General features: G+C 35.5%; 2 protein-coding genes across 18 annotated transcripts in view; one reads left to right on the top strand and one right to left on the bottom strand.

Annotated features, from left to right (window-relative positions):
- Positions 1 to 584: 584 nt before the first annotated feature.
- On the top strand, positions 585 to 17,729 carry Tma16 (translation machinery associated 16 homolog). The gene is made up of 7 exons (XM_046447734.2): positions 585 to 731; positions 8,288 to 8,400; positions 8,987 to 9,024; positions 10,316 to 10,400; positions 11,547 to 11,695; positions 14,931 to 14,973; positions 16,270 to 17,729. The coding sequence occupies exons 1-7, from the start codon at positions 729 to 731 to the stop codon at positions 16,448 to 16,450; spliced, it is 612 nt and encodes a 203-aa protein (XP_046303690.1). The 5' UTR covers positions 585 to 728; the 3' UTR covers positions 16,451 to 17,729.
- Positions 17,730 to 20,465: 2,736 nt separating this feature from the next.
- The window catches only part of Marchf1 (membrane associated ring-CH-type finger 1), a 756,948-nt gene continuing 751,798 nt past the window's right edge, over positions 20,466 to 25,615 (bottom strand). For all 17 annotated transcript variants that reach the window (XM_058580391.1, XM_058580385.1, XM_058580387.1 and 14 more), the window contains one exon: positions 20,466 to 24,855. In XM_058580391.1, coding sequence (XP_058436374.1) covers positions 24,557 to 24,855 — 299 coding nt within the window. In that variant the 3' untranslated portion in view covers positions 20,466 to 24,556. The remainder of the gene's footprint in view (positions 24,856 to 25,615) is intronic.

The following is a 25,615-nucleotide window of genomic DNA, read 5'->3' as shown; positions in this document are numbered from 1 at the left end:
TTATTTTCCTTTCTCTTCTTCCTCCTCTTTTCCTTCTATTCCTTCTCCTTCATGCCCAATCAGAATATGAACCGAGGGCAGGAACATTGACAGAATATCATCAATGCCTGGCATACAGTAGGCATTCCATAAATGTTTATTCAGTGAACTTATTGTTCTCCAAACGTTAAAACTGGGCTGGAAGGGGCCTGGAATATGAGGTAGGTTTGAGGCTTTGTGGGAATAAACCAGGAATCAGGTGGAGAAAGCTTTGCCCAAGGTAATCCAGCACAGGGAATGGCTTCCAAGGCGTCCCAGAGGCTGGACCCCTCCCAGGAGGCCGGGCATTTGCAGAGCTAGAGCGCGGGCCAACGCCTCCTGAGAGGGGTCCAGCCTCTGGGATGCGGGAGTCCACTTAGTAAGGGGAACTTTCTTGAAATCCACGGCGTGGGGATGAGCGCCTGGCCACGGTCACCCACCCACCACAAGCGGCCTGCCCGGCTGGCACCGGGGAACGCTGTTCACTCTGCTAGAATTTGAAAGTTAAGCACGGGCGGAAAAGACTAGGTCTCAGTTTCCGGGGACGTTTTAGAGGAACGCACCCGCCCTTCCTCTTCCGGTCCGTCCCCCACAGCTCCCGCGATCCCACGTGTGTTCAGGCTGGAGTATCGGCGTGTGCTGCGGCGGCTGTGGTCGGTGATTGACGGATCTGGAGTGCGGAGGCTCTCCGCGGCCTCCTGGACGTCACCATGGTGGGCCCCCTCCCAGTTTCCTGAGCCCTGTAGGTCTGTTCCCTGGAAGGCTCCGGTGTGGCGCTTGGGGCGGGGGAGGAAGCGAAGGGATTACTTAGTGTGGGGAAGCCCGGAGAGGCGTCCAGGCCCTGCGCACCGGTCAAGTCTTCATAGGCTTTCCTCGCTCTCAGCCTGGTATCCGGCTCCTTCCCGTCGCTTCCCGCTGGGGGAAATCCTGCGCCTTTGTCTTGTAGCTGCTGTGTGTTGGACACGAGTGGACCCGCCACCCCTCTTCTCTGCCCTGAGCTTAGTTGCCTCTCCTAACTTAGCCACCCTTTCCCGCCCCCGGCGCCTGCTCTTCGACCCCACTGCCGTCGCGGCCCAGAAGCTGTTTTGTTTTTATTAAAACTTCAGTAGATATAAATGAATATTCACAAAACACGATTAGGTGTAAAGGTTAACTACATAAGGAACTCTCAGTCACTCATTTTCGCGTTCCTTTCCACGGACCTACAACATTCAGGAACCCCTTAGAAGTAAGGAGCATGTAGATTTTATAATTTTTTTACTTACTTTCTTTACAGCCACTACCTGTGTTTATATTCCCAAACAGTATGTTTTCCACTTGCTGTGTTCCTGAGATTCATTCATAAATAGGAACATGTTTTAAATACATTAATAAGTAAGGAACGTATACATTATCCAGTTAGTTTTTAATGAAAGAACAATTTAAAAATTTTATACTAGTGAAAAGTTATATTCTGGCCACAATGTTTTTTTTGTCTTTTCTTTGTTCCTTCTTGCCTTTTTTCTGTCAGTCACTTTTGTCTGTCTTGTCTGTTATCCTTTTGCTTTAGATAGTGTGTATTTGTGTAAATCCAGCCTGTTTGCTAACATGTTTATCTATTTCCAATCCTTTATAATTTTTCAGAATGGAACATTAAAGCAATTACATGTCATTGTGTGGTAGCTATGAGGTTGATTAGCATTTGAATTGTTAACTTTGACAATTAGAACTTCATTTTGCCAATATATAGAAATATATTGCCTTGGCATAGGCGTAAAAAAAAAAAGTGGCATATAAATATATTTTCTTTGGTATATTTCTGGCCCTGCTATTTTTCTTGATAACATCAGTGCTTCTCCTGTCAGTACCAGCTCAGAATGAGGCCTGTGCTTGACACCGGTGATTTTTCAGGAAATTATTTAACTCTGTTAAATTAGGATGGCAGTAGTTTCTACCTCATAGAAATGTTGTGAAAATAAATATAAAGTACTTAGCCCTATACTGGCACTTAGTAAATGTTAGTATTGTTATGAACTTTAGTAATAAAAGTAAATAGTAACAGCACAGCTTTTATTGTTCACTTTTGTTACTTTGTTCATTTATATTCTGACTCTTTCCTAGAGTTGTGCAAATTCATATCTTTTTTTTTTTTTAAGAGAGAGAGAGAATTTTTTAATATTTGTTTTTTAGTTTTCGGTGGACACAACATCTTTTTTTATTTTTATGTGGTGCTGAGGATTGAACCCAGCACCCTGCGTGTGCCAGATGAGCGTGCTACCGCTTGAGCCACATCCCCAGCCCCAAGTTCATATCTTTTGTAAGATCAAACTAATGTAACTACATGAAGAACCTTTTTCAGTTAAGCCATCCCACTCAATGTTTCTTTATTCTGTCTAGTTTCTATGGTTTTCTTTATTCTGTTTCTAGTGGTTTTAAGTTTGGTTTGTGCAATGATGCAAAACATTCATTGATGTACACTACACCTCTTTCACATAAGCTTGTTATTAAATTTAAGTGTGCTTTTAGGGTTTTTTTCCCTAGCTAGGTTATAAACCACTGAAAAGTGTGACATTATCCTCCATTGATTTATCATATTTATTCCTATAATATCTGGCCATTAAACACTAATGACTGCCTACAAATTCCTTGATAGCAGGAATTGTGTGCTGTAAGGCTCACCCCTGTGAATGTTAGCTGTAACAAAAAATCAGCTTTCTGGTAATGGAAACTTGCTCCCGAAACTTAATAAAAGTAAAAAATATTAATGAATATCAACCTTGTATACCAACCATTTTTCGAATAACATCATATGCACATGGCTTCTTAAAAAAAAAAAAGTGGTTGTAAAAGTGTATTTTTTATTACTACCGTAAAGAATTCATATAGATTTATAGATTTAGTAACTTAAAACTACAGATTCATTTTCTTATATTTCTGGAGGTCTGAGGTGCAAAAATGAGTCTCACTATAATCAAGGTGTTGGCAGGTTTATTTTCCTGGCTTGTTTCATTTCCTAGAAGTTATCTACATTTTTTAGCTCCTGGCTCCTTCATTTTCAACACCACGAGCATAGTATCTACAAATCTTCTTCCAGTAAAGATCCATGTCCTCTAACAGTGATCTTCCTGCCTCCTTTTTATAAGAGCCTTTAGGATTTTAATGGGCTCACATGGATAATTCAGGATAATCTCCCCATCTCAAGATTCTTAATTGCATCTGCAAAGTATTGCCATGTGTAGTAATCACATTTTCTAAGGAATTCAGACATGGACATGTTTGACATGGGGATGAAGAGGCAGAGCACTATTTGCCTACCATACAAAATAAATTTTCCTCCAACTCTGTTGCCTAATACTCCAGTTGAACTGAGAAACAAGCAGTGTTATCAGCTCTTAGCTATCCATTCAGGTATTTTATATGCATATACCAGTGTGTATGTCCTCTAACCCTTTTTTTATATAAATAGTGTAATAGACACAATCCTATGCCCCTTGCTTTTTTTTTTTTTTTTTTTTTGTCTTAACTTGATTTTAGAGAGCAGTCCATGTTAGTAAATAGATGCTATGATTTGAATGTGTTCCTCAGAAGTTACTGTGTTGGAACCTAGATTGCTCTATGTGGCTGTGTTGGGGGACCTAGGTAGGAGATGTTTGGATCATGGAGCAGAGCCCTCTTTAATAGATCGATGCCTTTTTCACCCAAATGGCTTAGAAATGGGTTGGTTGTCCTCAAGTTAAGCCCCTTTTCTTTCTGGGATGTATTCTTGTTATGTATTCTCTTTCTCCTCTTCTCACTCCCATCATGCTAAGAAGCAGCAGGAGGCCCTCACCAGAAGCAGCTGTCTCATCTTGGATTTCCCATCCTCCAGTACTGTGAGCCTAAATAAGCTTTTTTTCTTTTGTAAATTTTCCATTCTCAGGTGTCCTGTTATGAGAATAGAAATTGAACTAAAGCACTGGTTTTTAAACAGCTACTATTCCATTGTTTGCTTTTACTGAAATTTATTTAAACTGATCCCTGATGGAACATTTAAACTGTTCCCATTCCTTTGCTGCTGTAGACACTGTAATACTGCTGCATTGATTATTATTTTTTCCATTTGTACATGTGTAAATATGTCTATAAAATAATTAATAGAAGTAGAATTCCTTGGTCAAAAACTCACTTTTGTCTTGACAAATTGCTCTCTAGAGGACTACCAGTTTATACCCCACTGGTTTGTGAGAGTCCCAGTTTAACCACATGCTCACATTTGCAGAGCTAATCATTTTTTATCTTTGTCAGTCTTAATAATTCCAGTTTTTAAATGTTTTAACTTATGTTTATTTTAAATTAAACCACATGTCAATTGAAACATTTAAAAAACATTTTTTTACCCTGTTGTTTGTTTGTTTTCTAATCTTTTTCTTTTAATCTTGCAGCTTTGTAGTTACGAATTTTAAATTTTTATGTAGTTGGAGTTGTTATGTTCTTTTAGTCTTATGGATTTTATGTAATGTTTAAAAAGATCTCATTCTGAAATTTAATCTGCAATTTTTTTTTTCTAGGACTCACATTATTTCATGTTTTGTGCTTATGTATGACCTATGAGGAGCTTAGAATATGGACTGATATACCAAATTTTTAAGAAATTATATGCTTTTTACTTTATTTACATTTTTTGAGTACTTGAAATATTTAACAGTAATATGAAACATGAACTCACAGAAGATGCTCCCTCCTTCCCTTCAAAAAAAGCTCAACTAAGCTTTTGTGATATAGAGAAAGAATTGTTATCAAATGGTATTTATATTGTCTTATTTTACTACATAATATGGACTTTAAAATTTTATTTTGTTTATAATGTCTGTGTTCAGACTCTTGAATTTGGCTTTAGAAGTATTGATTATTTCCTATGGTAAAGTACATTTGGAGTTCCAAAAGTTGATTTACAACTCAAATATCCTAATGCCCAAGAAATTTGGAATTTATTTATCCAGTATGTATTTCTTGATCTAGGTTTTCAGCCTATATGTGTGTTGCAGTCCTGATGGTTGATGAATTGCTTTCAATAAGACAGTGCCTTCATCCTTGCTGTGTAATTTGATTGTCAGTGAAAAAGACAGTGCCTTTTACAGGGACTGGGACACATCTATTATTCACCTAAGTGTGTATAGGTCACCTATCACCCTGCTCATTTTCAGTGCCAGGCCAACATGACAGAAAATTGGTTTCCCCAGGAGCAATTAATTTAAATAGAAATAATCTTTTCAGACTGACTTAGACTTTCACTGCTTTGTAGGTTAACATTTTCTTGAGGTTTACCTCAGTTTTTTCCTGTCAAAGCATTTTTAATTTTAATGTTCTGAAAAATATGAAAATGCTTTGAAATGCAAATCTTGCGCATATTTCTTTGCCTTGTTATGTATTCATATCATGCCTTGAGGAAACCTCATAAATAAATTACTATAAGGAATCCATAAACTACAATGAGTCAGAATATGTGTTTAGTTTTGTATACTTTCTTTGTGCTAAGTCTTGGAGGTTCTTTAACTGAAAAACTTTGAGGACATTTTCATACTCAGAAGAGTATCAAACTTTTTTTCTAATGAAAGTTTTTGACTCTTCAAAGGAAATTTTTTGTGAACTTACAAATATCAATGAAACCTTCCTAACTATATTAGTTGTTAAGTCATAACAGTTTCATAGAGTTTATCTTTTTTCCTTAAGATTTGTGACCCTTTTCACTCTTTTAAAATAAAGCATTTTATTGATTATGATGTATATGAGATGAAGATTTTTTTTCAAACAGTGCTTGCTTTATTTTTTTCACGTTAGTTACTATCTTCTGTGTACAGAAGTTATTCAAAAATTTAGTGGCTTAAAATAATATTTGTAGCTGGGCATGGTGGTGCATGCCTGTATTTCAGGCAGCCTCAGTGACTTAGACCCTAAGCAATTTAGCAAGATGCTGTCTGAAATAAAAAATGAAAAGGATTGGGGATGAGACTCAGTGGTTAAGTGCCCCTTAATTCAATCCCAATACCTTTTTTTTTAAATCTCACAGTTCTTGTGGGTGGGAAGTAATCGGATATGGCCTTCCTGGATCCTGTGCTTTAAGGTTTCTTATGGTCAATCCCTTGGGGCTGTGGGACATAACTAGTGAGGATGCACTTCAAAGCTCACTAACATGGTTCTTGGTAGGGTTCAGCCCCTCCTGCATTGTTGGACTCAGTTCTATTCTGGCTGTTATGCCATGTAGGCCTGTCCATAGGGCAGCTTACTATATGACACCTGGTTTCCATGAGAGAAAGCCAAGTGAGAAGACAGAAGCCAGAGTCCTTTCATACCCTAATCTTGGAATTGACATTTACCAAATGCTGTTCTTAAAGTGAGTCACTAGGTCCAGCCCACACTCAAAGGGAGGGAATTATATAAGGACATGAATATCAGGAAGTGGGTTTCTTTGGAGATCATCTTAGAGGCAGCCTACCACATGTTCCAAATTTTTATTTGATTCATGTTTGGTAGGTAGACTTTATGCTTGAAAAAATTGTTATCAAAAAAAAAAAAAAGAAAAGAAAAATTGTTATCACACCTCCCCTTCTCTGTTCTCCCCAGATGTGAAGAGAACATATGTGCAAAATAGTATATCTTCTATGGTTTTTTGATGATTTTACTCTTATTTACCTGTGCCCGTAGCCAACTTCCAGTTATACCCTGTGTTTCAGACTTGCACATATCTTCTCTGGTGAAAGTTTTCAAGAAATGAGAACATTCAGTGCCTGTTTGTTAGAAGAATGAATACAGGTGTGAATGAGGAATTAATTTTCATTTTAAATAATCCTGCCAAGGGAGTTTTAAAAGAAAGTGATTTTAAGCTGCGTCTTATCAAAGGACAACGAAGGGAATGGATTTTGTAGGTAACAAGAAATGCAGTCTCAAGAAGTTATAATATTCATGGTATGTTCTGGAATGGTGAAAAGTTCAGTAAGAATGGGGAAAAAGATCTTTTGTGAAGGAGTGTGGTTAATGCTGGAGAAGCAGGTTGAGGATAAATTGTTTTCCATGCTAAAGATTTGGGACCAAACTGTGAGCCAGTGGAGCTCTTTAAGCAAAGAATGAGAATTTTACTAGATTAATGTTTTAGAAAGAGGAGTTCTGTGACTTCTTTGAAAAGGGACTGGCAGGAAGACCCTAAAGAGCATCCTAATCATGAAAGTTCATGAGAGTTGAACTAAGGCAATTGACAGTAATTTTTAAAGAAGATTCTGAAGATTCTTGGCATTTTGTTAAGAGACCTTCAGTTGTTTGAGACCTTCAGTTGTCTCCTAATATATTTTTTTTCTATAGTAGTAGATTTGTTTGTCAAGAATTAAATAATATAGTAATTTCCTCTCTATATATAAACACTGTGACTAAGTTTTGATCGTTAGGATGTTAACAAAACAATCTGCAACTTCCCAAATCATGCTCTTACAGGAAAAGAGTTTGAATTCTGAATTTTCTTTCTAAATTCTCACTGGCTTCAGAGTAGACTTGGCATTAAGCCATCTTAGACAATGTAGGAAGTTATAACCTAAGCCTAGATCTCTGAGGGCTTTTGGGGGCAAAGCCTCCAGCACCTGCTTTTAATAGGGAGAACTAAACTTTGTTGGGGTTAAGATATTACTATTTTGGGTTTCTATTATAGAGAGACAAACCTGATTCCTTAATTATATTGGTAGGATAAGACTTAGGATTTTATACTAATGATAACAGACATATAGTTTGGAGGACCGAATGAATCGTAACCTAGTTAACTGGTATGAGGCTTGAGTGAGAAAATAATTTTGGATTTGCTGATTTTGAGAGGGAAAATATTTGGATGTACTGATTTTGAGATAGCTTCTATTATTTATTAATAATAATCTGCAAGACCATAAGGCCAGCTTTGATTTTGCTTGATTCACTGCCCATTCTCTTCCATGTGCAACTTCTACAAACTCTCACAAATATTCTGTGTTCCTCTACCCCTAGTCATTCTGTAACACAGATCTCCAGGCCTGAATCTTCTTGCTATCTGTATTCTCTGTACATATTTTTCAGATGGAATGATTGAAGAGAAGAGTTTACTGCCCTGTTCATGCCTTTTTAATTGTCTTACATGGTTAGAACATATCATATCTGTTATCCCAGAAACATACTGCTAGAATGATTATGTTTCTGACTCACTGTATTTCTATTACATTATTGTTAAAATTAATTTTACCAAAGAGTTGACTAGAGTCAATGTAACTGACTATACATGCCATGTGTTCCTACATTTTAGCCTAAAGTACCAAAGGGAAGAAGTACAGGACGGGAAAAAAAAGTCATCCATCCGTATAGTAGAAAAGCAGCTCAAATTACGAGAGAGGCCCACAAACAAGATAAGAAAGAAAAGTGAGTGTCTTTTCATTGTTTGTGTCCAAATTGTTCTATGTACAGTAGTATACTTTAATATCTAAAGGTCTCTTGAATGAGTTAAATATTTAGACTATCAATAGTAGGAGGTATATGTTACCTACACGGTTTCTGAAAAGAAATGAACCTTTTATGTCACAATTCTTTTCAGATTTATGAAAAGTAATCACCTTATTTTGAGTTTTTTGAAATTTAAAAGATATTGCAGTAGTGCATTTTGATCTTGGTGGCAGCACTTTGATCTTTTGGAGTGTTCATTACTGTTTTGTGCATAAGTATTCTGCTTGTCACAAAACCCACCTGAACATCCATAATCCACTCAAATTTTCATTTATATTTTCAAAACTGATTCTGTAGGCTTTCTTTAGTTGTTGAAGAGCTAAAACAAAGTTTCTAAGAACTTTTTCCAGTAAGTTAAATAGAAGCATAGCATTCCATGTTTCTGTGTTAAAATTAATGTTTTCAGGTGTCAAAAAATTTTTCTTTGGATAGCTTTCTTGTTATTTTTTGCAAATTTAAAAATTTGCTTTGTAAAATTTTTAACAAATATTTCTTTCCTTCCAAGGTTGAAGAATGAAAAGGCTTTACGTCTCAATCTTATTGGTAAATAAGATTACTTAAAATTAAATTACTTAAAATTCTGGCTATCGTGAATGTTTATCTTGTACTCTTTTTTTTTTTTTTTAATCTCCTAGTATTATACTGTTTTTATCAGTCTTTTTAAAATGAGACTTGAGTGAAACAAAACAAAATGAAGCAAATCATTAAATATTTAGAATAAACAATGTTAGTGATTCACCCAAAACTAGTTTGTGCTTATCTGTTGACTTATTTTAGAATTTTTGTTGTTTATCTTGCTGTTTATTTATTTTTAGTAAAGCTTTATAGTTATAGAGAGTAGTTGGGTTTATCCCAACAAACTCATACATGCATGGAAATCAATTTTAGTTCATGATCCCTCTCTTTGCCCTCGACTTTTCTTTCCTATCCTCCCTCACCTCTCCCATTCTCCTTCCTCTGTTCTATTAGACTTCCTTTAACTTGCCTATTTATTTATATTTGATTGATTCTTTTTACTTATGCATAAAGGTGAAATATCCTGTGGTATATTTATGTATGCACGTATCATGATTTTTTTTAAAGAATTGATTCTGCATTGTCTCTCCTTACCCATCCCTCCACTCTACCTCTTGATCTTTTTCTTATGTATTACTAATCTTTTCTTTATCTTTGTTATCCTATCCTTCCCTCCTCCTTTCCTTTATTTTACTTTAGCTTCCACACATGAGAGAAAACATTTGACTTTTGAGTTTTTGAGTTTGGCTTATTTTACTTAGTATGATATTCTTCATTTTTATCCATTTACCAGCAAATGCCATAATTTCATTCTTTTTTGTGACTGAGTAGAACTCCATTTTTTTTAAATAAATATAATTCACAGTTTCTTAATCCATTTGTCTATCAATGAGCATCTGGAATGATTCCATTATTTAGTTATTGTGAGTTTGCTATAAACGATCTGGCTGTGTCACTGTAGTATGCTGATTTTATATCTTTTGGGAAAATACCAAGGAGTGGGATAGTTGGGTCATTTGGTGGTTCCATACCTAGTTTTCTGAGTAATCTCCATACTGCTTTTTGCTTTTTAAATACTTAGAACTTCATAATCTATTAAATCTGCCTGCCTACCTGCCTGTCTTTCTGTGTGGCTTTCTGCCTGCTTGCCTTCTTTTCTGGTTTAATTTGTTTTGCGCCCACACAGAGCTTTATATTTAGTATTAAAATAAATTTTGGTTCTCTTTGAAGCACATTGATGTTGAGAATATAATAAACCTCTTTGCTTAAATGATGACTTGTCATGCTAAAAAACTATGTTGTTATTTTTAATTTATAGGTGAAAAACTGCAGTGGTTTCAAAGTCATCTGGATCCCAAAAAATTGGGGTATTCAAAGAAAGATGCTTGTGAATTAGTTGAAAGGTAAACACTGAGCATATTATAAGCAAAGGGACAGAATAGGAGATTCTTTAACCTTATTCTTAGAGACAGAGCTCTGACTTGGGATTGTAGATAAGCAAATAGATGTTATCAGAAAGACTTTAGATTTGTATCCTAGCTTGGCCCCTTTAGTAGGTTTGTAGTCTTTCTGGGCCTCAGAGTAATAGTCAGCCCTATTTCTTAGGATATTAGAGGTTTCCTGGAGGTGTCATCTACCTTGGCACTCACAGATGGGGATTAATAGACCATCGTAACGTGGTTTGAAAGGCTTCTAGCTCAAGAGGATAATATCTAAAAAGCCCAGAGGTGACAGCAAAGATGACATGCAGTGACCTGCCAGACATTTTAACACTGAATGAAGTAACAAGTTTAAGGAGGGAAGTGTGGTTGTTGTAATAAGTAACAACTGTCTTAGGAGAGACCTCATGTGTCCTAAGAGTTTGGACCTTATCTAAGAGCATTAGGAGGCATGGAGAGCTTTTACAGAAAGCACCTGAACTAAATTTCAGGAAGGTCACAGTTGTGAGAATAAGGTAATACCGAGAAGGACACATGGCTTTGGTCAGGATGTAGGTAGTCCAGTCAAAAGATGATAGTGGTGTCTGACTGGTATGATAAAGAGAAATGAAAAGATTCCAGAGATATGAAGAATGTGGAAATCTTAGTCTTTAGTGAAAACTTATATGTAGAATGAAAGGGAAAGAGGAGCCAAGCAGAATGCCTGCATACTTTGCTTGGACAGCTATATGAATGATCATAACTGTTCCCTGAAGTAGGGAGCCCAAGAGATGGAGCAGGTAGTGGGTGATGGGCAGGGACAGGGTGATGACAAGTTTGGGGTTTTAAAAGTGAAGCTACTAGGGGACATCTAAATAGACCTGGACAATAGGTAGTTGAATATGAGAGGCCTTAGTTCAACAGATAATAGGCTGTGATTTGGTTGATGAAGTGAAGGATATGGTCAAGTTATCCAGGGAAAAGTTTAAAAGGTTTGAGAACATGAGGAACTCTGAGGAATGTAAAAATGTAAAGGACATCTGAAAGCTAGAGGTTAAGTTTTAAATGAACTAATATGAGCCCAAATAAACAGACTTTTTAAAAATTCAAATCATTTTTATATTTTTATAGGTATTTAAATAGATTTAGCAGTGAGCTGGAGCAGATCGAGTTACATAACAGCATCAAGGACAGGCAGGGAAGGCGGCACTTTTCCCGGGAAACAGTTATCAAGCAGACGATGGAGCGGGAGAGACAGCAGTATGAAGGATATGGCCTTGGTGTGTGCTCTGTGCTTTTTCTTTCTAAAATAATAATGGTATCAGATTTGTAATTTATTTCAAAGGTTGAATTTTATTTTTTCTATTGATTTAGTTTGATTTCCTTTTCTATGTGTATAGAATAATCTTTGGATTCATTTTCCCCTGTATTCCCAACAAAACTCAATTGTGTGACAGTGACATACTGTCTTTCTAGTGTGATCATAGTGTTTTTCTTTCCTTTTCAGTGTGTACCTAATTTGTTTTGTTATAGGGGTGCTACTAGTCCATCTCCAGCTGTATCTAATTGGAATAGATACTATGTTCTTTTCATTTTCCAATTCTTGTTCCATCTAGCTCCACATTTAATCATCCTTGAACAACTTTAGAAATCAAAATTTGTTTCTTTGAATTGTATCCTGTCTAGTTAATTCATAAAGATCAGTATGTTATTACTTTGGTAACACTGTGGTCAGAAAATCACTTAGTAGAAGAAGATGCTAAGACTTGCAAAGCCACAAATTGGTGATTACCCAAAGGCTGTATGGCCGGAAAATAGTATTTAATTAGCTTATTAATTGTCATTTTTAAGTAGAGGGGGAATAATAGCTGATGATTTCAACTGGATAAATACAGATTTCTGACTTCTTTTTAAAAAAACCAGATAATCTGGCAGCATCATCTGTGGGAGTAGATTAGCAGCTATCTCTCCTGGACCTTGGCATATATTTAAAAGTTTGCTGTGGCCCTCACCCTTACTTCGTAGGTCTTACCTGGTCCCACTAAGCATTTGTGTTACAAGGCTTTACTTGGAAGGTATATTAAGTGAAATATTTAATAGCAAAATTAAGTTTTTAAGTTTTCATGAAAACATAGGATCCTAAGCAAATTGTTCTGTGGGTAATACTAGAAACTCTGCAGTGGGTGGCAGTCCTGTTTCATTCCTGAAAATTGAGTTTTATAACTGAAAAAGCAACAGAATAGCTGTAGAACTAGATAGAGCCAGAGTTAAGTCCTTATAGCCAACTGTATAACAGCAGTCAAGTTATTTAACAGGTTGTTAAGCCTCAAGTTAAAAATAGAACAGATAGTATTACCAACTTCCTAGGTTGTTCCAAAGTTAAGTAAGATTTAATTAATGAAAGTGACTGACATAGTACTTAATAAAAGAGAGGGTAGCAGAGAGCTTCAGATAGTCCTGTCTTTTTTTTTTTTTTTTTTAACTTCAGTAGTTACCTTCTAAGACCATAGAATTGGACTCCATTTCCTTGTTTTTAATTTTCTTTTTTTAAAATTTCATTTATTTATTTATACTGGGGATTGAGCCCAGTTTTGCTCTAACACTGAACTACATCCATAGCTTGTTTGTATTTTATTTTTTTAATTTGAGACAGCCATACCAAGTTGCTGAGACTGTCCTTGAACTTGTCATTCTCCTGCCTCAGCCTTCCAAGTCTCTGGGATTACATACGTACTCCACTATAACTGGCTTTTTTTGAATCTATTTTAACTTGACTTTGTCCCTACCACTCAACCAAAAGTACCAGCAACTGATGACCTTCAGGTTGCTAAGACAAAATAGTTGTTGCACTGGACTTATATCAGCATTTGATGCAAAACAAAACTTATTTTTTTTGCATACTTTTTATCTGGTATAGAAGACCCTGAGCTTTTCTAGTTCTCCCTAGGTGACTGGTCATGACTTTGCTAAGCTGAATCTCTTCATCCTAACCAACTAAAAGTTTCTTCATATCCAACTTACTTCTCTTTTCTATATACCCCATTTTTTAGTTAATCTCGTTTAGATCCATGAGTTTAAATCCCATCTAAATGCTGATAACTTCGATATACATATGGTCAACCCTATCTTGTCCCCATATCTATCAAACTTGGATATTTCAAACTCTCTACTTGAAGGTCTTACAGGAATCTCAAAAAATGACATTAGAAAGCAAAAGCCTGCTTTTCTCCTAAAACTTATGCCTCCTACAAGTTCCACATTTTAATCATTGGTATCACCACTTGCCGAATTGCTCAGATTAGAAACTCTGGAGTCCATTTTCGCAGTTCATATGCAACCCATTAGCAGAATATATTTTTAATCTTACGGCTTTTGCCTGTACTACCACCATCTCCCTAGTTCAAACTACCTTTATCTCCACTGTATAATTATTTACTCCCTTTTGGTCTCTGCTGCTAATCATTCCCCTTATAGTCTGTTCAATATGTGGCAGCTTGATTAATTAGCAGGAGTTAGCAGAGTCCATCCAAGTAAAATATGTCCTGGTGATAGCGACAGTGCTAGAGCTTAGATCCAGTGCTCTTCTGACTATACCCCGTGCTTCTTCCAGAATCAGGGAGCATAGCTGGTGAAAGAAGCCTTGTGAATTCTGACTAGTTTGCAAGTGTGTAGAAACATGTGGACAGATTGTCTCCAGAAGTCTGTTTCATAAATTTTGAGAAGACCAAATATGAACACCTTTTCTCCCTTTGCTCCCTGGTAATGTAACTGTTTCTGACTCATTTTATTAGGATCCTGTTTTTTAAAAATTAATTTACACCTAACACCTAGTCCCTCATCCTCTTTAGTTTCTGAAAATGTTATAAAAGACAATGTACAGTTGTATCAAACATTTTGGTTTTTATCTTTCTGTTAATTGATACTGCATTTATTTAATATTTTATTACATTGGCTAGATGGGCATTTCAGCAATAAGAGTGAATACATATTAATTTATGATAGCTTTATAATCATGGTAAAGAACTTCCACACATCTAGTTTTTATTAAAAATGTGTTTAAATTTTATTGACCTTTTTTGAGCATCTATTTGGTTATAGCTTTTCAAACTGTTTTTTATTTTAAATGATGTCCTATTTTAATACTAAATAGTCTTTGCTTTGCTTAGAGAAACTCTACCATGTCATGATTAAGTATGTACTTGAAAAAATTATACTTTTCACCAAGAAAAAAATATAAAACATTTCAGCATATTGTTCATAATAGTTTAGTTTAATTTCATAAATTATGTGTTAGGATCTATTACTTAATATTATTCTTCTTAAATCACCTAAACTAAACTATACTTGCCAGACTTTTTAAGTTAATTATAACAGCGTTTTAAAATTGTGTTTTCCTTTGGATATTCTTGGTATCAATTATTATTTGTTGCATTTGATATAATAAATGAAAAAACTAAAAAATGATGTAATTAAGAGAGAAAATGTCTAATGGCTATAAATTGTTTACTTTTCCAGAGATCCCAGACATTTTAAATGCAAACAATCTGAAACTTTTTAGGTGAGTGTCTCTTTTATTGTTCCCTGGAAGCTGTATGTAAAATACATGCGACATAACTTCTTCCTTTTCAATTCTAGACATTAGCAATAAAAGAAAATCAGATTTCTTTTTATTAATATTTTCTGTATTTTGTATTTATTTGAAACGTGATATATGCTAAAGTGATAATGACTTTTTCATAATAATTTAATACTTGATGGCTCAGAGTCAGATTCTGAAACTATTCTAGCACCTTCTTTTGGAGAGAAGATAGATACTTAATAGAAAATGATGCCAGAGGTCTTTCTAATTGTACCCCTTGTAACCAGGGAGAGTGCTAAGTAGGGTTTTAAGTTTTTAATTCTCAAACAGATTCTCTGTCTTTTGAAAATGCTGTTGATTAATCATTTTGATCTTGATTAGCTTAGATTGATGGGCCTGAAATTTTTTGTTAATTGAAATGGATAAATTTAAATCCAGGCAAAATCAAATCTAAAATATGCTCCTTATTTCTGAAACAATGTTTGTTCTGCTTCTTCCAAAGAAAATCATAAATGAAAGAAGAGATGAACATAGTTTGTTAGCATTGCTGGTAGAGTTCAGTTCTTGAAACAGTCCTCATATTGCTCCTAAAGTAATTGAACATAGAATTGTCATAGAAAATACTGAGGTTGAAAAATAGAAAAGTTTCTTTCTTTTTTTTACATTCTGCTTTAGCACTATTTTTTTTAACCTTTATTATTTATTTATTTATAGGAGTGCTGAGAATCAAACCCAGTTCCTCACACATGCTAGTTAAGCTTTCTACCACTGAGCCACAACCTCAGCCCTGAAAATTTTCTCTTAATAACAGTTATTTGATTACTGATTGTAACTGTAATATATCACATGAAAAGAAAAACCTATATGGTGTCTATTTGAGAGAGTTGCCAGGGATGACATAGTTTCTGCTTTTGAGATCTTAAGTTGTGTAGCCTGAGGAAGGTTGGTGGGAAAATTAGTTTAAGGTGAATAAAGGAATGGAATAGAGCCTTCTTGTAACTTCTAATATTTTGCTGTTTGCTTTTGGTGTTTTGAATATGTGGGATTCCCTGGGCAGGCTTTGCTACTATAGATGAATGAGAAAATGGAAAAGGCAAGCCTCATTTCTTGTATGTTGTTTTTTTCCTTGTTCATTTATATTGGTTCTTCCTAGTATACTTGAAATCTGTTGTAAATTTATACACTTTTTTCAGTTATTTTCAGGGTTTTTGAAAAATGATTGTCTGCTTTTCACTTCAGCTTCTGCCAACACTCTATATTCTCTCTTTTGTCTAGGGAATGGGATTTTGATCTGAAGAAATTGCCAAACATTAAAATGAGAAAACTCTGTGCTAATGATGCAGTTCCTAAGAAGAGGAAGAGGAAAACTATTTTAACTATAGACAAAAATTTAGAGGAATTGGAACTAAAAGGTGAATCAAATGACTCAGATGAAGAAATGACTCCAGTAGCCTGATTGTCTGGAGTTGAAAATAATTTGAGAGCTTCAAATTACACACACATTAATTATGTAAATAATTATCTAGACATAAGAATTTGCTATTGAACTCATTTTTTTATAATGAGAGTCCTATTTGCAATTTAAAATATGGTGTTATGATTTTTATTTAAAAATGAAGGTTGCATTTCATTTATATTAAGTTGCTAAAATAGATAAAAGTTGTATTAATCTGTTTTTAGTTGCTATAATGAAATACTCAAGGTTAGGTTACTTATTAAGAAAAGACATTTATTTAGCTCATGATTTTGGAGGCTGAAAGTCCACAAGTACTGGCTCTGGTAAGGGCCTCTGGCTATGTCACTTCACAGTGGATGACATCACAATCCATGCAGGAGGGTGTGACAGAAGGTAGTGAGACAGAACACCAGAGAATGGGGAGGGGCCAGTAATGACCTCTCACTAGGCCCATCTCTTAAAGGTACTACCACCACCTCTTAACATTGCCACACTAGGCACCACGCTTCTATTATGTGAGCTCTTGAGGGAGACATCCAAAAGTGATCTTTTAAAGACATTTAATCCGAACTTTGTGCAGAGGAAAAGTAATGTGTGAGGACAAAATGTGTTTTGAATTTTTTTCCTTATGTGGATTTAGGATTGCCTAATCTCCCAAATGGGGTGAATGTTTAGTAATCTGTTTTCCAAGAGATTCCTGTGGACATTTCTTAAGTTGTGATAATAACAAAATTGTGTTAAACCAATTCTTCTCTTAAACATTAAACCTATTTTTTTTCCTTACAAATAGGGAAGAATTTGATAGTGAAGTCATATTCACCAATAGATTATACATTATCATTTATTTTTTTCTGAGCCAGAGGTAAAGGTTAGAAACAGAAGAGTCTGTCTCTGTGGTTATATTGATCCCCACACTTAATCTGTTATCTTTTGACAAAGAGAATAAATGATTCAGGCTTGCTCCTTTTCATTATATATTATTTTTTGCTTTCTCATTGTGAAAAGTGATAAGTTTCTAAAAGGTTAAATTGACGTATAAGAGTATTTCAAGTGGCATGAAAAACATGGACATATTAGAATTTAGTTATAACAATTGTTAAACATAAGTATCCTTTAGTGTACTTTTTAAAGGATGTGATATAAATATATTTATTTTCAAGAAAAGGAAAACAGTGTATGTGGTTAACTTAATATCAACTGTCTTATTAGCAGTTTATATGAAGTGTTATAACTTTTTTACTTCTGAAAATTAAAAATAAAATTTAATTCAAAAATGTCACCTTAAAATTCGAATTATTTTTTTAGTATGTAATTGATGTCGATTAATTTCAGTAATCTTCATGAAAATGATTTGTGATTATAATTTTTGGAAATTTTCTTTTTTTTGGTTCATGTACAGTCTCAAAATATTTGTGAAAACTTAGTCATGAACTGCAGTGAATAGTTTAAAAACTATTTAAAAGTCCACTCTGTTAGATGAATAACTTGTCAAAGTGGCAGATCATCCTCCCTGTCAGATGTTTGTTACTAGTTTTCTTTGCTGTCAATGCAAGCAAGCAAGCAAACAAACAAAACCCCACTATCTGCTAGGAATTAAAATAAGAATCTTGAATGAATGCAACAAAACATGTCACTTGGACAAAGTAGCCTGCATCAACTCATCTTTAGAGTGGTGTTTTTAATCCTTGTCTGGAGAACATGTTTTGTAAAAGTGATAACTTTTGTTTCCTTCATGGAGACCACTTTTAGGTCAGTAGCATATGTTTCTAAGAGAGCTTCCACAATCCATAGCTATGGAACACAGTAAAGGTAACTTGCTTTGTATGTTCTGCCACCCTTTAAAAATGTAAAAACCATTCTTAATTCATGAACAAAGTGGGCCAAAAGCTGGGTTGACTTGTTGGTCATTGTTTGCTGATCCTTGTTTTTTTAGTTTTGTTAGGTGCAGGACAGGCTGAATAAGTTGTCTGCAGGGCATGCCAAACAAAGTTAGCTGCAGGATGACCTGACAACTCAAACCCTCTGTCTGATTCTTTATCACCTGTTTGCTTCAAGCCCAAATGCCCAAGCTCCTGCTCAAGGCTGAACACTTAACCCCCCTTGTGCCAACAAGGCAGCTTGCAGACCCAGAGACCCCATTAGATTTGGGCTATAAAAACTCCTTCCTGCCAGGCCCCGCTTTCTTGCTCGCTCGCTCGCTCTCTCTCTCTCTCTCCTCCTCCTCCTCCTCCTCCTCTTTTTCACTGATGCAGTAAAGATCTCTCGGTTGCTCTGAGTGTTGTGGTCACTTTCCTTTCAAGTTTTAGGATACATTTCTAAGTTTAGAGCTGCTAACTCTGACATTTTTGCTCTTTTCCTAACATTGTAGTCACTTCCTTGCTTGGCTGAAACATGTCCCTTTAGAACCTTGTTCACCTCTGATAGAAGCTTTTCCTGTTCTTATATCACCTATGCTTCAGGGAGAGGAGATTGGGTAAGTCCTTTTTACTCTACTGTCACTTCAAAAAAATTTTTCTCCTTTAATTTTCAACCCAGAAATCTTTCTGTAAGTCTTCCTTGATTTTTCCCTTTCTTTGCTATGTCCTCCTATGATCTTATTTAATTAGCAAGTATTATTGGTTCTATTTCCAAAATTAAAGTCAAATTGGTTCATGTCTGGCTGTCTCCCCTATGACTTGCTATAATACAGGCAATGACTTCCTAACCTTCCTGCCACCATCCCTGCTCCTCTGCTGGCACCCTGATGACTTCACATGTATCCACTTATTCCTCTTAGGCTAGGCTTTGTCACAGCTGACTTTCATCTTGGAAGAATGTCCTGTGATCTTTATAAGAGAGCTTCCACAATCCATAGCCAGAGGATATAGTTTGGCCTCATCTTCTGGGATCTGTGGAAGCCTGAGAATTTCCATCTCAAGTCCCTTTGGAGTACAGCTGCAGGCTATAAAACTACTTAACTGCAGCAGGGAAGGGGACGCCCTACCCTTATGTTGCATTATCATGTCATCTGGCTGCTTTTCTGTTTGTGTCCTCCTGTGGGAGAAGTATAGAGAGATGGTACCTTTGTCCATCTTTTACCAGCTTTGTAATTAAATTTTCTAGTGAGAGCTTGTTTCCTTACTGTGTGAATCTGTCCGTCTTGCTTAACTTCCCACTCAGGACTTCAATCCTTGTTCCCTCTGGCTGCATTAGTGGCACATGCCAGTAATCCCAGTGGCTCAGGAGGCTGAGACAGTAGGATCCAGAGTTCAAAGCCAGTCTCCTGAGTCTGTTTTCTCATCCTTGAGGTCTGAACCTAAAGGTTACATCTACCTGCTCAAGTATCTCTACGCTCACACCCTTGTTATTCCTTGAAAATCCCTGTGCCATCACACAGGTTAGGATCATTAGTTAGTTGAAACACAATGACAGTGGTTAGTGATCTGGGTGTGTCTGCTGTAATTCTGGGTGGTGGGGGAAGCCCATGAGTTCAGATATCCAGTTTGGGAACTCATACTTCTGTATTAGTTCTGCCCAAGTAGAAAGTCCTATAGAGGCATTAGGCCAAGATAGCTATTTACCCTGAATTCAGGCATCTAAATTGAGGCTTTAGAAAGAGACATTTTCTTTGCTGTTATCAAATCTCCACCCCAGGATTACATTCCAATGTCTTTGGCTTACTGTTCTTTAGCCACAGAATATCTGAATCCACTCAAATCTCTGAAAATATAGTCTTTATCTAAATCTTAGTCATGGGAAAATCCTATAGATTACATTGTGATATTTTTTACATTTTTTAAAAAAAAATGTTTTGAAAGTATATTTTTATTGGTTAATGCACCTTTTTATTTTCCTACAATGTCTAAGTTTTATCAGTATAATTTGTTTTAAAATGATTATATCTAGACCCTGCCTAAAAACACAGAGCATTGTAACAACACCGTAGTTTTGAAAATTGAAGGGTTTTGAGTGTTGGAAATAGAAATCTGTATAGATCCCAGTATGTTGGGCAAAAAGTAGAGAAGCTACAATCAAAATTGGAATCACTTGTTTAATATACAAAGTCTTTCACAGATCTTTATTTTCTTTTCCTTAGTTTGTCTTAGTACACATTATTCACAAACAGTATATTGTTAATGAAAGAGAATTAGGTAAAACTAAAAAAAGTACAAATGCCCAATCTCAAAAATTGCACACAGTTAAAATAATTTTTCTTTTTTGTTTCAATGCAATATCCAATTTCAAGGTGGGCTTTCTTTAGATGTGGAGGAAACACTGCAGCCCAAAATAACAGTACTTCCTTTCAACTCTTGATATGTAAAATAGCACCATTGGGCTGATTTGAGGAAAGAAAAAAGGTTTTCATCTTTCTTAATTAAAATGTAATCCTTACACAGTTATTATATAATAACTACAATAATAATGATAATAAATTTTAAGACCTCTACTTTGTTCCAGAAAAATCGTTGTCAAGGCAAGGAAAGATAAATTAAATCTAGCGGATGGAATGACCTTCCTGCCCCATGACCATTACCATTATAATTTCTCTTAATGATGTCATTGAGCTAATGAGCTAATTTTCCAGCCAAAGAATAGATGTTTTAAGAGTACCAAAGGACCTTTTGTAAAACAAGAAGTACAATCAAGGCCATCTTTCTAGGATCATAATTACATGTAACAGCAGCTCCTACTGAGATGTAATGCTGGGGCATTTTGAGAAAGATTCCTTCAATTTCTGCATTGCTGTCCCACATCCTTGGATCACTTATATTTTAATTTTGTTAAAAAGAAATCTTGTCTTGTTTGTTTTTGTTCCTAAACTTAATTGCCTTTTGGGCTTCACTTTTTAAAAGTTGGAATTTCATTTCTTTACTGCTTTAATCTTTAATCCTATACAATGAAGGTGACAGTTCTTTAGTTAAGAAATTAACAGCCTCAACAGGCAGGATGGCACATGCCAATAATCCCAGTGGCTCAGGAGGCTGAGACAGTAGGATCCAGAGTTCAAAGCCGGTGTCAGAAATGCTGGGTGAGGTGCTAAACACTCAGTTAGACCCTGATTCTAAATAAAATACAAAATACGGCTGATGTGGCTCAGTGGTCGAATATGCCCCTGAGTTCAATCCCTGGTACTGGGGAGTGGGGGGGCAGTAGCCTCAATGTTTGTAGTTCATGGTATCACAAATTTGGGTCATAATTATAAAAAGCCAAAGTTTTAAACAGCTGTAGGTTCATTCTTCAATTTCCGTTCTTTGCTTGAATTCCATTTTGTTTCTGACATGAGCAGGTAAACATGCCTCAAAAAATTGTCATTGCATAGCTCATTTTTTCTTTTTGAGAGATAAATCAGTTCACCAAAAAAGCACTGCCACAAAGCCAAATATTTTCAGTGATGAAAGGAAAAAGGTACCATTGCCATAGGGAATGTAAATGAATCAACATTAGGTTTTGAGTGAATGTAGTTGTTCCAAATCAGGTGAACCACAAACATCCATTGCAGGAAAGCTTTTTAATGAAACTTTTCTGCAATGAATTTTTTAAAATGAAATTCAGGTTAGGATTTTGAAAGGTCAGAAGAATAACAGAATTAAATGTTGACTTTTATCCTGTTAGGGAGCTTTATTATTTTCTCATTTCAATAAAATCAAAACCTAAGAAAGTTAATTTTGAGACTTTGGGCACAGTTTTAAAACCATTTCATCTTTTATCACTAATATAGCAAAGCTTGTCTTAGCTTTTTAGAAATGTTTCTTAGTGTTAAATGTAACCCTTGATAAGTAAGGTTTTATTTTAGCCAATCATCTCCCACTGTGCAAAGATATACTCTTATCTATTTTGGATTTAAAACAGTATTTTCCCTGGTAATTAAGGTAAATAATGCTTTTCTTTCAGAGCAAACAAAAGAGGAATCAATATTTCTTTGTTTGTTGGAGATGAGATTTTCTCCCATGAAATATTTGCAAGCAACATATTGCCCTTGCTAAACCATAGAGAAATGGATTAAGCAAATTAACAGGAAAATATGATCAAGGTTAATTCCTTGGGTGTGGTGCTATGATTAAATCACCCAAGCTTTGTTATTTTTAGTACATTTATCTTCACACTTTATAGGGGAAGTTAATTCAAAGTTTAGTTTGTTTAAGGTTCACTGAAGTCATTCCTGCTGTAGTTTTGGTCCAGTTTAATAACCTCCACTTTGTTTTCCTTGTGCCTTTATTCCATCCCCTAAAAGTTTTAAGAAAGATGAGTTTTAAACCTTTTGTTTCCTGACTGAATACCTTAACATTTTTCTCACATATATACATGAATACACACATGCCACACACACAAAATCAACATTGTTTACCTTTTCTTTATTTCTAGGAATGTGGCTATTTGGACTCCATATCAGCCACTACTAATATCCATACTTTCTCCTCTTTTTAAAAGGTTATTTTTTTTCCTTTGATAATCTGTGAAGAACAAGCACACTGATAATTACAAAGTGCATTGATGTGATACCCAGATTTGTGCAATGTGATACCCATGCTTTGGTTCTTATGGCCATCTCTGCCTTTTCACAATAATAAATATGACAGCTAATAAAAATCACTTTTTTACTAGGCCATCTTTCTTTGACAGGTCACTATGCTTGTGATTATTAATCTAGCTCTCTGCAATATCATTCACACTTCAGTTTTATATGAGTATTTAAAGAATGCAATAATCAACTGTCAAACCTAAACAACTCAATTTATTACTTACCATAGAATCTGTTGAATGTTTTTGCTTCTGAACTGTCAAGGAATATATTGTCAACTTTTTAAAATAAGATCTAGTTTGTGGCTGTAACTACTTATCAGTCAAGTTGACACTCATATGGAGTAAGAAAAACACTTTTGATTTAATAACAAAAATACTTAATTTTTATTTCCCTATTGTAGTTGCTTCATTGTAGCAAAAGAAGTTAATTTCACAATTTTGCTACAAGCAGATTGCTTTTTTAAAAAATTTAGTTTTCTTAGAGAAATGGCAACTTCATCTAATTCTTCAAACTAGGACATTTAATTTGATTAATTTAGTGCTTTGTAAAATCATGACCCTTCAATGAAACTTGAAAATAAAGGAATAAATTAAGCTTTTATTTTGAAATATTCAGCCATTAAATAAAGTAGAGCCTTAGTCTCTAATTAGGGCCATGCTATCCAATTTAGTTCATTCAAACAGGTGTGTTGTGAAATGCATACTGGATTTTGAAGACTTTATAAAAAAATATGACTGTTTCAATAATGTTTTACATTGATAGCATATGGTGTTAAATTATAAAAATTAATTTCACCTATTTACTTTTTATAAAGGGGCTACCTGTAAATTTAAAATTTGCATTTGTGCTTTCGTTTGTAGTTCGAGTTGTATTTCTGTTGGACAGCACTGTATTAGAGGGGCCAGGTAAAATATAGGACCCGTTAGACGATTTCAACTTTTGTGGGCATTTAAAAGAGCTAATTTCACCCAATAATCTTATGAAAATCTTTTGTTCATGATTCAAACAAAGTTCCAAGTATTACTATATTCAAATGTGTATTGCATCCATTTTTATAACATGCATCTGTCAAAATAACCAGACTTCACTATTGCCATAAAAATCTGTCAGCTGTCAAAGAATATCAAAATATGCATCCTCCAAGTTTGCTTCCAGTATGACAGGAATAATGCAGACAATTTCAGGCTTAAAACCAGATGTGTTTATCCAGATGAGATAGCTAACATTACAAGACCCTTAGAAGAAACACATGTTACAAGTCAAGTCTATATTCTTGAACTTTTCCCCTGCTACTACGAAGAGTATCATGTGTCCATTTAATTTGTCATTGCCTAAAAGCATTCCGGTACCAACAGTTCTGTATTGTCTTAGAAGTCATTCTCTAGCCATCTTCACATTTCCATATCACACTTCAGGCTCGCTTCCTGGTGTCCTGCTCATTTGATGTTTTTTCCTTCTGTCCTTTTTGCGCAAAGTAAGGAAAAATGAGTCAGTAGGAGCAAGGAGCCAATAAAGGAAGTGAGTAATGCAGGATCGCTTCAGTCAATTGTAGTGGCTGAGGCTAGAAAGATGGTCTTCTGAGAAGAAACTGTCAACTGGTTCCGTCAAACTGGTATGACTTCTGGGGGACCGCTCTCTGCAGATGGCAGTGAATTTGTACCCGTTTGTGATACTGGCACCACCACAGCCTCCTTGGTGTCCGTGTTTACGTTACACGAGAAGTTCTTCTCCAGCTTATTGGCAGTGTCTGGGCAATTTTGCACAAAGATCACACGGTTGTAGGCCTTCAGCCTGCGCCACAATTGGACATAGACTTTACACTGTACATACATGAAGACGAGACCTCCTGTGAAGCCAATGGCCACCACAACCAGTTTTGTCCAAAATGGCCATTCAAGGACACCTTTGAAATAAAAAGAGAATGTTATTACCAAGTTGTCATTAATGGTTTTGGGTATTTTTTCCTTTGGGCCCCCTTCAGAAGACCAGACCTACTTGCTAAATTATGTTAATAGAAATATTTTTAATAACTAGGAAGATTTGTAACCTAATTGGCTTAATTGCTTTCAAATATTCTAAATATACAGCTAAAATTGCATATGAAGAAATTTTCTCACCTATTGTTGCAGTGACCTCTTGCATCCAATATCTGCTCTAATCATCAGACACTGTGTTAGACATTGGGCACTGTGACATTTATTCCTTATAGCTAAATCTTAAAGGAAGGATCATGAACACACTGAAAGGATCAGAGTTTAAATCCTTTTAAGAAGGTGAAATAATGGATATATGTGTAGGCTTATGCAGACTAATCTCCCTACATGCATTCCCTGTGAGAGAAGCCTGCCATATCCTTCTCACTAAAGAGACAGAATTTCTGAGGACAGTCATGCAAAGGACTTAAGGTTTTCATTGCTTGTTTCATAAATTTTTGTATTTTGTCACAAAGAACCATAGCTTGGATGTGGTGGCACACATCTGTTATCCCAGAGACCCAGGAGGTTAAAGCAGGAGGGTCACAAGTTTGAACCCAGTCCCAGTAATTTAGTGACCCCCCCTGAGCCATAAAAGGTTGGGGAGCGGGTGCTAGTAAGGTAGCTCAGTGGTCACGTGTCTCTGGGTTTAGTTCCCAGTTCCAAAAAAAAAATCCTAGATATGTGTAT

Source organism: Marmota monax, unplaced genomic scaffold (genome assembly GCF_021218885.2).
Source record: "Marmota monax isolate L192 unplaced genomic scaffold, Marmota_monax_Labrador192_F-V1.1 WCK01_AAM20220418_F8-fsc00040, whole genome shotgun sequence".
Taxonomy (NCBI): Eukaryota; Metazoa; Chordata; class Mammalia; order Rodentia; family Sciuridae; genus Marmota; species Marmota monax.
The sequence above is the reverse complement of the archived record's forward strand: the minus strand, read 5'-3'. Positions and strand labels throughout refer to the sequence as shown.

What these genes read in the sequence shown, in the direction of transcription:
- Tma16 (XM_046447734.2), top strand. An exon ending in AAACAAGATAAGAAAGAAAA is followed by an intron (nt 8,401 to 8,986) that starts GTGAGTGTCTTT and finishes TTTCCTTCCAAG; the next exon opens with GTTGAAGAATGAAAAGGCTT. An exon ending in AACAATCTGAAACTTTTTAG is followed by an intron (nt 14,974 to 16,269) that starts GTGAGTGTCTCT and finishes TCTTTTGTCTAG; the next exon opens with GGAATGGGATTTTGATCTGA.